Raw genomic sequence first — 11663 nt, 5'->3', positions numbered from 1 at the left:
CTAACTCATAAAGGATAAAATTGATGAACTAGGTGAAGCAAGAATTTGAAGTGTTCAAATTCGATTTTTAAAGGAATATTGTATTTTATATGAGATATAATATATAATCTAATTGACATTTAATTATTATGGAGAATATGACTTATTTAAATTGGTTTTAAATAAGTTCAAAGCATAAAAAAGAGTTGTAATTTGATTAATGTGATTAATCAAGCTTAGGTGTCAAAGACCAATTAATATAAGATATTGATTTGCCTTGGTTTTTGTTTTAATAGAAAATTGATATTTCAATTTTTTATTTTTATAAAAATTAGTTTTATCAAAGTTTTATTTAAAAAATCAAGTTAGTGGAAAAATTCAACTTCAAAGTTGGATTTTCCCACTAACTAGTGGTTTTTGAAGTGTTTCTTCAAGGCAATGACACCTATCTTTTACATGCTAGTGGAGTTTGAAGTGGAAGGCATGCAAGGCTTGTCTTTGCATGCATTTGGTCTTTATATAGGTGATGGAGATCACTTGGATAAGGCTAATGCTTCCTTGTATAAGTGCAGAATTTTTCCACTCAAATTTCTATTGTCTTCTCCTAGCCATTAGTGTTTTCCCTTTGTTTTCACTCAAAATTCGTTCCCACAACCGTGTTCATCAACCCGAGGATAGCACGGACTTGCCATTGGTGGTCCCATTGAGTTAGGAGAAGAAGTTATAATGGAGGTCTTCAAAGTTATAAAGTTAATCTCTTTCTCTTTACCTTTTTCATCATTTTTTCAAGCATACTTATTTTAGTTAAATTGCTTCATTAAGTGTATTATGATCCTTAGCTTCCGTTGTGCATGTTTAAGAGTTCCATCATGTGGTATCAGAGCATGCTTTTTACACTTATTCAGCTTGGTGGGGTTTAATTCATAAGATGAATTGTTGAATGTACTAAAACGGTTTCTGTTTTGGCATCCCTTCTTTTAGCTTGCTTTTGGTTATTTAATTATTGTAATTAAGCCCTCGTTTTGGGTCTTGTTGTGCTTGATCGAGTCTGTAATTTACTTGAGTCATTTAGAGTTAATCAAAGGTTGTAAACGAAGCCGGTTCAAGCTCAAAAGCATGTTGTCTTTTCCATTACTGCTGCTGTTTTTTGAATTTCCAGCACTTAATTTCACCTTTTGGAGGTCGCTTCGAGCACCTTGGAAGGCGGTTTGGGTGCGGTTCAAGGCTACTTCAAGCTTATTAATGTAATAGCTTAGTTTGTGCGTGCTTGGGATGCCAAAATCAACCATTTTTAGTAGTTGTTCAATTATTTATGCATGTTTGATGTATGTTTTAATTGAAGATTAAATCCTTTATGCATAAAGTATGTCGTATAGATTTAAAACCCCACCATAGGATAAGCATGGTTGCATTTATGTTATAAGAGTTATAATGTATGTGAATGCATGGAATTAATTTCATAAATTAGATATAAATGTTATATTAGTTTATGATTTTAATTAGTGAATGCATGGAATTAATTTCATAAATTAGATATAAATGTTATATTAGTTTATGACTTTAATTAGTGAATGCATGAAATTTATATCATAAATTAGATATAAATGTTATTAGTTTATGACTTTAATAAGTGGATGCTTGTTTTAGATTTATGTCAATCATATAATTGTTATGTCTAGATTTTATAAGTGTTATAAAATCACTTAGACTTTTATAATCTATAACAAAGATAAACTTGCATGCTCACCTAGGGTTAACCGATGCAAAGCAATTCGTTCCGTTTAATAGTTAACATAGGGCGATAACTTATAAAACAAAAGTTGTTTACTCACCCGGTGAGATCTTGTCTAAGGTTGGGGGTACTTAAGTTGACGGTTTACGGAACACCTCCTACCTGGAGATCAAACCGGCGTCTGAGTTAATAACCTTAGTTTCATGAGCATGCGTGAGAGATGTGAGGTAATAAAATTGGTTTATCACCTAGACATCGTAGGTTAATCCTAGTATAAGAGTTATACTGGGAAAATCACCTAGACTTAGGTTGTATATAATTAGCCGGTATATAGCTTAATAATTACCCAATTTTTTATAATAGAACACTTTAGTGGGAGATTAATAGTGTATGAGATACATTATTTATAGCTCTCACGTTCCTAAGAGTTCACACCGTGAGATTCATGCTCGGCTTCGAGTTGCTATTTGGGCAACCTCCCTTCGAAAAGTATTTGCATGGGTCAATAACAAGGTGAATAGGGGAAGTAGTTCATAGTAAGTGGGTGAAGGGTGTGTGTCAACACGTCCTACGGTCTCTTCCATTAGGTGCCATTAGGTCACACCGTGAGATTCTTATGTTGCACCTGCTTGGTGTTTATAAGCGTCTATCCCTTCGGAGGGTTGTAACATAGGGTTCGGAACACCGTGAACTCCAGAAATGGATAGGGTTACTTGGGTCCGTTTTCAGCAATTGTCTCTCCTTCGAGGGCTTGTTTGATTCCGATCTCTGTAATTCAAAAATGGCGGGTCTACACTTACAAGACTTGTTACGTGTTAGTAAGTTCTTGACCAAATTAATGATAAGTAAGTACTATAGAGATAAGAGTTACTCCAGAGTTAGTATTTACTCAAGAATGTCTTGATTCAGTGAAGGAGTAGTCGACTTCCCTTCAGTGGGGGCTATTCTGACTCACTGAAGTATCATTGCAAAAGTAATAATGAATGGGTACATTATTTCTTGCTAAATAAAATTGGATGAAATAATTAAGAGTTATACAATTCACTAATAGTTTTGTTCACTTTTCAGCAATGTCTACGTCAATTATACAACTGCTAGCTTCCGATAAACTTAACGGAGACAATTACGGAATATGGAAATCGAATTTAAACACAATACTAGTTATTGACGATCTAAGGTTCGTTTTAACGGAGGAGTGTCCTCCAGCCCCTACCCCTAATACAAACCGAACAGTTCGGGATGCCTATGATAGATGGGTTAAAGCTAATTAAAAAGCTCGTGTCTACATTTTAGCCAGTATATCAGATGTATTGTCTAAAAAGCACGAGAGATTAGCTACTGCAATAGAGATCATGGATTCTCTACAAGCCTTGTTTGGACAACCATCAACAACTATCATGCATGATGCGATTAAGTATGTTTACAATTGCAGAATGAAGGAAGGTGAAGGGATGTGAATCCCGGAGCGGAAGCGGACTTTCATTGCTGATTTTCGGGATACAAAATCGAATTTTACAGAGGGAAAATATAGAGGAAATTCAAACCTTTGAAGATCGTTTCTTCAGTGAATTCCCCTCGAACACCACCACCGGATCTTCCTCGCTATCCTCTTGGGTCTCGAGATCGTGCTTGTGGTAGCACCTTGATTGAAGAGAGGGAGAAATTGGGAGAATTTTGAGAGAATTCGTGGGTTTTTCTTCCTTGGTTCTGTTCTGTAACCCACTTCTTCTTCTGCTTCTCCAACACTTGGAGAGGAAGAAGAAGGTTGACGTGGGGTAACTCCCCACGTCACAACTCCTCCCACTCCCCTGCAATTTTGCAGGGGAGTTAATATTAATAATAATATTAATATTAATATATATATATATATAATTAATTATTAATCCAATTAATAATTAATAATTATATATATACATAAATAATTAACACTTAATTATTTATAAAATTAGAATCATATTCTAAAACATTTCTCTCGTATAACCTATAGTTCTAATGTACATCTTATGCACATTATTTTTAATCTATAGTTTTAATATGAATCTTATTCATATTAATTTTATTTGAATCTCATTCAAATAATTTCTCTCATAATATATAGTTAATATATAGTTTGAATTTAGAATTAACTATATATTATAATGTATCAATATACATATAATCCCTTAAGAAATTTGAACAGTTCAAATTCTTCCAAAAACTTGATCCTCGTTTTACCCGTTATGAGCTAGCAAGGGGACCTAATGGACCTACAGATCCGAAGCTTCAACGATACGAGATTAATCGGTCAAACTCATTGACCGAGTTAATCAATATTCGTTAACTACGGGTCACTCCACTAAAGACCCGCAGTTGCACTCTTCTCACTGCATAATGTTTTCGTGTCCATGGATATACGACCATAAATGACGAGTCAATCCTTCACGAGTGCTCGTAACTCAAGTTGGGTCAAACTACCGTTTTACCCCTAAGTTACATCTTACCATTTAAATACCATTGCTCCTCTAATGAACAACCCGGTTATGGTCCGACCAATAACCGGAAGTCCCTCTCGGGCCAATGAGAGGGTGGGGCCCCTTGTTCAAGTCCCGAAGTCAGCATTTAAGGGAACACTCATCTACTCCCCTAAAGTCGGAGAGAAGTGAATTCTATCTTGTGAAGTTATGTTCCCAGCTCCCCACTCGGTCTCATCCCCAAAATGGTAGGAATATTGAGTCGACAACTCGGGCCACTCTCATCCATACAGATCAAAGGACGAGCCCTCACGGGCAGGAGTCCATAACTCACTCAGGATTGAGAATGAGTTGTCTGGTCATCCTAAGAAACAGCAATCTATTAGTTAACGGTGTTACATCTAAAGATTGGCTATTTCGTGGTCCGGTCTTATACAAACTCATTGTATAGGATACCCCCATTCGCATGTCTCCACATGAACGACCTGGATCGAGTCGTCTGTAAGCTTTACAGAGTGGGCCGTATTCATAGTGTTGCCAAGATAAGGTACCCAGCCTTATCCATATACTATAGACCCTTTAGGTTATTCACGGGACATTATCTACTTGTATATCAGGGTATATCAAATATATACCTCGTATATCAGGGGTATATCAAATATATACCTAGTATATTAAATATATATCCAGTACATATACTGTCCTGGTTACACTAAAATAACCTCGGATGTTTAGTTTATTAGATTTTGGACGATGCAATGCTATGAATTCAAAAACAAATTTATTGAATAAAACTTTATTGAATATAGATTTGTTTTTACACAAAATACAAACTACGAGTTTAAGGCAACACACCTAACAGTGCCAAGGAATCAATCGATCATGTGTTGGTTGGGTGTAGTCGCTCAAAGCAGATTTGGAGCAGACTTCTGCAGGTGTCCAAGAAGGTAGGGTCATTCAATGATAGCTTCATTGACAGGTGGTCCTAGTGGGTAGGGTTGTTAAAGCAAGAAGAAATTGAATTAGCAGTTGTTTTATGTTGGGCATCATGGAACGACCAAAACGACATTTGTAACAATAGATCGATCCCCGACATTACTCAAAAGTGTGAATGGATTGTTCGATATGCAGAAGATTTTCGTTCCAAAAATAGGGGATTTCAACGCGAAAAAAAGTTGATGAGGTACATGTTTCGGTTTGTTGGTCAATGCCTCCAAAAGGGGTCCTTAAATGTAACACTAATGCCACGTGTGACTCTAGAAGAATGAAATCAGGGATCGGGGTTGTCTTTCGAGATGATCAAAATTTCCTTCAGGCGGCGATGCTAGCAACTTTCCCCGAAATATCCCCTCTCTCGGCTAAAGTGCTCGCGACTCGGGAGGCAGTTAGGCTGGCAGCAAGGTTGGGGTGCCTCGGGTGTTGTTTGAATCAGATTCTTTAATGGTAATACAATTGATTCGAGGCGATTTAGAGTGGCAAGGAGAAATTGAAACTTTGGTTCTTAACATTAGGGCTTTGGCTTCTTCGTTCTCTTCGTTTTCCTTCTTGCATGTGCCAAGGGAAGCGAATGGAGTGGCTCACCTGGTGGCTAAGAGGTCTTTGGAGTGGGAATCTTCTTGTCTATGGTTGTCTAATTTTCCTCAATGGCTTTCACGAAAGGTGGAAGACGATTTATTGTCTGTTGTAGGCTGTGAAGTCCCTCCTCAACTTTTAATGAAGTATCTCTTTCTAAAAAAAAATGTCGTCATTTACAATGGTCTGCACTAGTATCAACTTCTAAGTGGTTAGATATATATACCCATTGATGCAAATATTTAAACTAAACCATATAATATTTGATAGTGATGGAAATCTAAGAGCAAATATGGTCGTGGTAATTAGTAATATATACACATTATTCGTGAAAAAAATGTGCAAATAATGGAAGGTAAATCTGAGGTCATTGTCAGTAGGCAGTATCCACAATGATGTAACAATCACTCTCGACAAAGCATATATTACAAAAATCGTATTGACTTTGATACAAATTGAAATCTAAGTGATTTTTAAATCAGTGAAGATATTGTTTTGGTCCCAAGTAACATCATATTGAAATATGATTAGTACATAATCAATTGTTGCAAGTGAGACAGCTTCAATTGGTATATAAATGTATTGACCTTCAATTGGTAAATGTATTGACATTCTTCCATTGGTAAATGTATTGACCTTCATAATTTAGTTATTTGTGCAAAATTAAGAACTAATGTTCATTTTTTAAAAATGGATGTCATTAGCCACCCACCTAAATTATCCTATTTTCTTTTATTTTTTACTTAGCTCTAAACGGTAATACAATCAACTAACACTGATATCCAAATAAAAAAAGCAGCTCATGAAAAAAAAATTGTTAATATGGTAGCGACATTGATAATTTGTGAAGCTTAATTAAACCATAAAGATTAAATAAATTGAAACTAAACCCAAACTGATAGGGATCCACAAGCTCAACCCATAAGGAGTAAATTGAAAAATCAAAAATCATAGAGACAGAAATTGAAATTTTCCTCCAAAGGGACCAAATTTGTAAAATTACATTAAAAATAAATTACAAAAATTGCCTTTTTAAGACCCAAAAAGAAATGTAAAGAGTGGTTTCCAAACAAGCCCTCGTATAATAAATAGAGACAGAGAAATTTGATGTATTTTTGTAAAGTTCCATATGCAATAATAAATAAAATAGTCATAGGAAATTGAGTGACATTGTAAAACTCGCCCTCAAAGAAGAAACGAAGTGAGCACTAAGGAGACCCAAATTCCCATTCTTCCTTCCTTATCTCCTTCCTCTTTGCCCTCCAAAATGCCTGCCCTCGCGGCGCATACCCACCTCCCCACCTCCACAAATTTCCCCAACTCCCCCACCGGCCGCCGCAGCCGGCTGTTGCCGCCCTCCATCGCCGCCTCCACCAAAACCCATCTTCCGACCTTCAAATGCCATCTCTCTTCCTCTTCGCAAAACCCAAAACCCGTTCAATCCGCACCCTCCAAACCCCACCTCAAATCCATCGCTAAGGCCCTCGCGGTGTCCTCTTCTGTGACGCTTGTCCTCAGATTCTGTTCGTTTCTGGGAAATGGGGATGGTAATGGAGGATTTGGTGGGGGGAGCGGCGGCGGGGGCGGCGGCGGCGGTGGCGGTGGGGAGAGTGGTGGGTTTTGGAGGAGATTCTTTTCTCCTGCTGCGTTGGCCGACGAGCCGCAGAATCAGGAGTGGGATTCTCATGGTTTGCCTGCCAACATTGTGGTGCAGCTCAACAAGCTGAGTGGGTTTAAGAAATACAAGGTCTCTGACATCCTTTTCTTTGATCGGCGGCGGGGAATCACCGTCGGCACCGAGGACTCGTTCTTCGAGATGGTCTCGTTGAGGCCCGGCGGGATATACACCAAGGCTCAGCTTCAGAAGGAGCTCGAAACCCTCGCGACTTGTGGGATGTTCGAGAAGGTCGATTTGGAAGGGAAAACTAACGCAGACGGCACTGTGGGTGTCACAATTTCGTTCACAGAGAGCACTTGGCAGTCTGCAGATAAGTTCCGGTGCATCAATGTCGGTCTGATGCAGCAGTCGAAGCCGATCGAGATGGACGCCGATATGACGGACAAGGAGAAGCTCGAGTATTTCAGGAACCAAGAGAAAGATTACAAGAGGAGAATTGACAGGGCGAGGCCGTGTATGCTGCCATTTCCAGTGCATAGAGAAGTGCTTCAGATGTTGAGAGATCAGGGGAAGGTGAGTGCAAGGCTGTTGCAGAAAATTAGGGACAGGGTGCAGAAATGGTACCATGATGAAGGGTATGCTTGCGCTCAGGTGGTGAATTTTGGAAATTTGAATACCAAAGAGGTCGTTTGCGAGGTGGTGGAAGGGGATATAACTCAGCTGGTGATTCAGTTCCAGGATAAGCTTGGAAATGTTGTTGAGGGGAACACTCAAATTCCTGTGGTGAAGAGGGAATTGCCCAGACAGGTAGAATCCTTTAAACCTTCAATTTGATTGTTCTGTAAATTGTAGGATAGGTTACAAATTTAGTTTATGAACTTTGATAGATGTGTTTAGTTAGCCCTAAACTTTAAAAAGTTTCAATTACGTTCTTGAATTAAATATGATTATTTGCATCTTTGACGGTATAATTGTTATCATACATGCTACTGGACAAATGCTAATTGATCTGGCACAACGTTCAGACAAGTATAAGAGGGAAGTAGAAAATTGGACAAAATGTGAAATATGTATCAAATCCTTTTTTAGTCTGCCTATATTTTGGTTAGTTGTTTGCTTTTTTCTTATATTTTTTGTCTCGGTGTGCCAAATAATCCAATATTTATCCAATAAGCATGTCACGTCATCGTTTAGCTAACAATGTTTAGCTAATAGACACAACTGGGTTCAAAAGTAAATTTATTATTCATCCAAATTGTAAACTTCAAACTGTGGCTTGAATGTTCATTATATCGTCTCAAATTAATTTTTGGTTTCCTGGATGTACAGTTGCAACATTGTAAAGCAGTTTAGTCATTCTTATGTGTTGAATAATTTGCATTTTGTCACAGCTTCGCCCAGGCTATGTTTTTAATATTGAAGCAGGGAAGCAAGCTCTGAGGAACATCAACTCACTTGCTTTGTTTTCAAATATTGAAGTGAATCCACGTCCTGACGAGAAGAATGAAGGAGGGATCATTGTTGAAATAAAGCTTAAAGAACTTGACCAAAAAACTGCCGAAGTCAGTTCGGAATGGAGTATTGTTCCTGGACGTGGAGGACGACCCACTTTGGTATGTTGCGTATAAGTTTCTAGTATATTTATCTATGCCTTCTTATTTCTATTATGTTTACCGCCATTTAGATTTGAATTATGATTAATTATGTTTTTTTTTTGTTGGTTTTGTGTTCTTAGGCTTCACTTCAGCCTGGTGGAACGATTACTTTTGAACATCGCAATATCAAAGGACTAAATCGATCTATTCTGGGTACTGTGACAACAAGCAATTTTTTGAATCCCCAGGTAGCCCAATGAGTATTATTGTTTAGTCTTTCGATTGCTGCTTAGGACTAACTGCTATCTTGTTCTAAACAACTTTGAATGATGAAATCTCCTCGATTTTCTTTATTCAGGATGACCTTTCATTTAAGCTTGAGTATGTGCATCCTTATTTGGATGGTGTCTTTAGCCTGCGGAATCGAACTCTTCGAGTTAGTTGCTTCAACAGCCGAAAACTGAGTCCCGCCTTCACTGGCGGACCAGGGGCAGATGAAGTTCCACCTATATGGGTCGATCGAGCTGGGGTTAAGGCTAATGTTACTGAGGTGCTTATGAAATGACAGTTTTCTAGATTTACTCTTCTTTTGTAGCATATTTGGGAAAAAAGTGTTTCTTATGTTGCTGGTATTTGTCTAATAGAACTTAACCCGCCAAAGCAAATTCACTTATGGACTGGTGATGGAGGAGATAACCACACGGGACGAAAGCAGTAATATTTGTCCAAATGGTCAGAGGGCATTGCTTGGTGGAGGTATTAGTGCTGATGGACCACCCACAACTCTGAGCGGGACTGGTATCGATCGAATGGCATTTTTACAAGCAAATATAACGCGGGATAATACAAAATTTGTTAACGGAGCTATAGTTGGTGAGAGGAATGTATTTCAGGTAAGCCTATCTTCTTAATAGTATGTACCATCACCTGCTTGTATGATTTTAATGTCACGTAATCACTAGGGCCGTACACGGGTTGAGTTGGGTTGAAATAGGAGGATTTTTGGACTAACTTGAAAAATTCGGGGTTCTACTGGCCGAGACTCGGATGAAGTTTACAACCCAACCCAATCCAACCCTTATATGGTATCAGTAGGAATTTTCTACCTACCGGCTGGATAGGGAGGGAGACGGGAGACGGGAGAGGGAAGAGGAGGGAAACTAGAGACAGAGGGAGATGAGAGAGGGAGGGGGAAGAGAGAGCGGAGGTAGAGGGAGGGAGGCGGCAGAGGAATAAAAGGAGAAAGATATGTAACCCTTATAGTGTCTATATATAATATTGGGTTTGGGTCGGTTTAGGTTGAACCAACAAAAAATTCCTCCCAACTGTAACCGAACCGACCAAAAATCCTACAAACAGCAAATCGAACCTAATTTTTCAGTTCTAGAAAAAACCAACACAACTCGGTGGATAGGGAGATCAAGGGAGGAGGTGTGGGACCTTGTTAGGTTCAACTTTTCCCTTCGGCCTAGGTGGCCAAAGTATTTTGTAATTACTCCCTTAAATTGATTTTTCTTGATTGTAGACCTTTGTTTTAGTTTAGCTCTTTTTGTGGGCTAGTTTTTTTTGTATGCCCCTTTGTAGTCTTTCATTTCTCTCGATAAAAGCTCAGTTTTTGATATTAGAAAAGAAATAAAAAAAAACTCAAACTGAAAAAATTTCTTACCCAACCCTAACCCCCTAGTAATCTCCCTCCCCTTGTGTCATTGCCTGAAGACGTGAAGGGAAAAAAGGAAAACACGCAGATTCAGAAGCAAATATTTATAAAGATATGCAGGCTTTAAATTTTTATGGCTTCTGAAATATGGATAATCTTGAGAAGTACAGATTTTTCTTTCTGGCTGATTATTGAATGCTACATGTATGTGTTTCAGGTGGACCAAGGCCTCGGGGTGGGCAGCAAGTTTCCATTCTTCAACCGCCATCAGCTTACGTTGACACGGTTTTTCCAGCTGAAGCAGGTCGAGGAAGGTGCCGGTAAACCACCTCCCCCTGTGCTTGTCCTCCATGGCCATTATGGTGGCTGTGTAGGAGATCTTCCAAGTTATGATGCTTTTACCCTTGGAGGGCCTTATTCTGTGAGGGGTTACAATATGGGCGAGTTAGGCGCAGCACGAAACATCCTCGAGGTAAATCTTGAACGCCCCTGAAAACTAAACGTAGTCTTTTCATGAGTTAGGACCTAGGACCGGCATTCTGATTTCTAGCCGACTGGTTTTCTTCAGCTTGCAGCCGAGCTACGAATCCCAGTTAAAGGCACACATGTATATGCATTCGCTGAACATGGAAACGATCTCGGAAGTTCGAAGGACGTCAAGGGAAACCCAACCGAGGTATACAGGCGAATGGGGCATGGTTCGTCGTATGGTGCCGGGGTAAAGCTGGGACTGGTCCGAGTCGAGTATGCTGTGGACAATAACTCGGGCACGGGTGCGTTGTTTTTCCGTTTCGGGGAGAGGTTTTAAGATAGTTAAAATTTGTATTCCATTTTTGGTTAGCGTAGCCGGCTCATTATGTTTAGGTTGTGGGAGAAGAATGTTGGAGCTGTATTCTGGAGATGATATACAGAATCAAGTTAGAGCGATTTATTTCTTTGACACTTTTTTTTTACCATAGCTTATCTTGCTCTTCTTTTGTTTTTTTTTACTTTGTTACTTCCGTTTCTTATCAAAAAAAAAAAAAAATACTTTGTTACCTGTCTGATTATGGTAAATTAG

At 38.7% G+C, this 11663-nt stretch overlaps 1 protein-coding gene across 1 annotated transcript; it reads left to right on the top strand.

The window, feature by feature from the left end:
- Window positions 1-6898: 6898 nt before the first annotated feature.
- On the top strand, window positions 6899-11556 carry TOC75-III (translocon at the outer envelope membrane of chloroplasts 75-III). Its single transcript, XM_022299412.2, has 7 exons — window positions 6899-8158; window positions 8743-8964; window positions 9087-9194; window positions 9305-9496; window positions 9591-9839; window positions 10821-11075; window positions 11172-11556. The coding sequence occupies exons 1-7, from the start codon at window positions 7001-7003 to the stop codon at window positions 11409-11411; spliced, it is 2424 nt and encodes an 807-aa protein (XP_022155104.2). The 5' UTR covers window positions 6899-7000; the 3' UTR covers window positions 11412-11556.
- The last annotated feature ends 107 nt before the right edge of the window (window positions 11557-11663 follow it).

This window comes from Momordica charantia (genome assembly GCF_013281855.1).
Source record: "Momordica charantia cultivar OHB3-1 chromosome 3 unlocalized genomic scaffold, Mcharantia_2.0 BLBB01000003.1, whole genome shotgun sequence".
Taxonomy (NCBI): Eukaryota; Viridiplantae; Streptophyta; class Magnoliopsida; order Cucurbitales; family Cucurbitaceae; genus Momordica; species Momordica charantia.
This window is presented reverse-complemented; position numbering and strand designations above follow the sequence as displayed.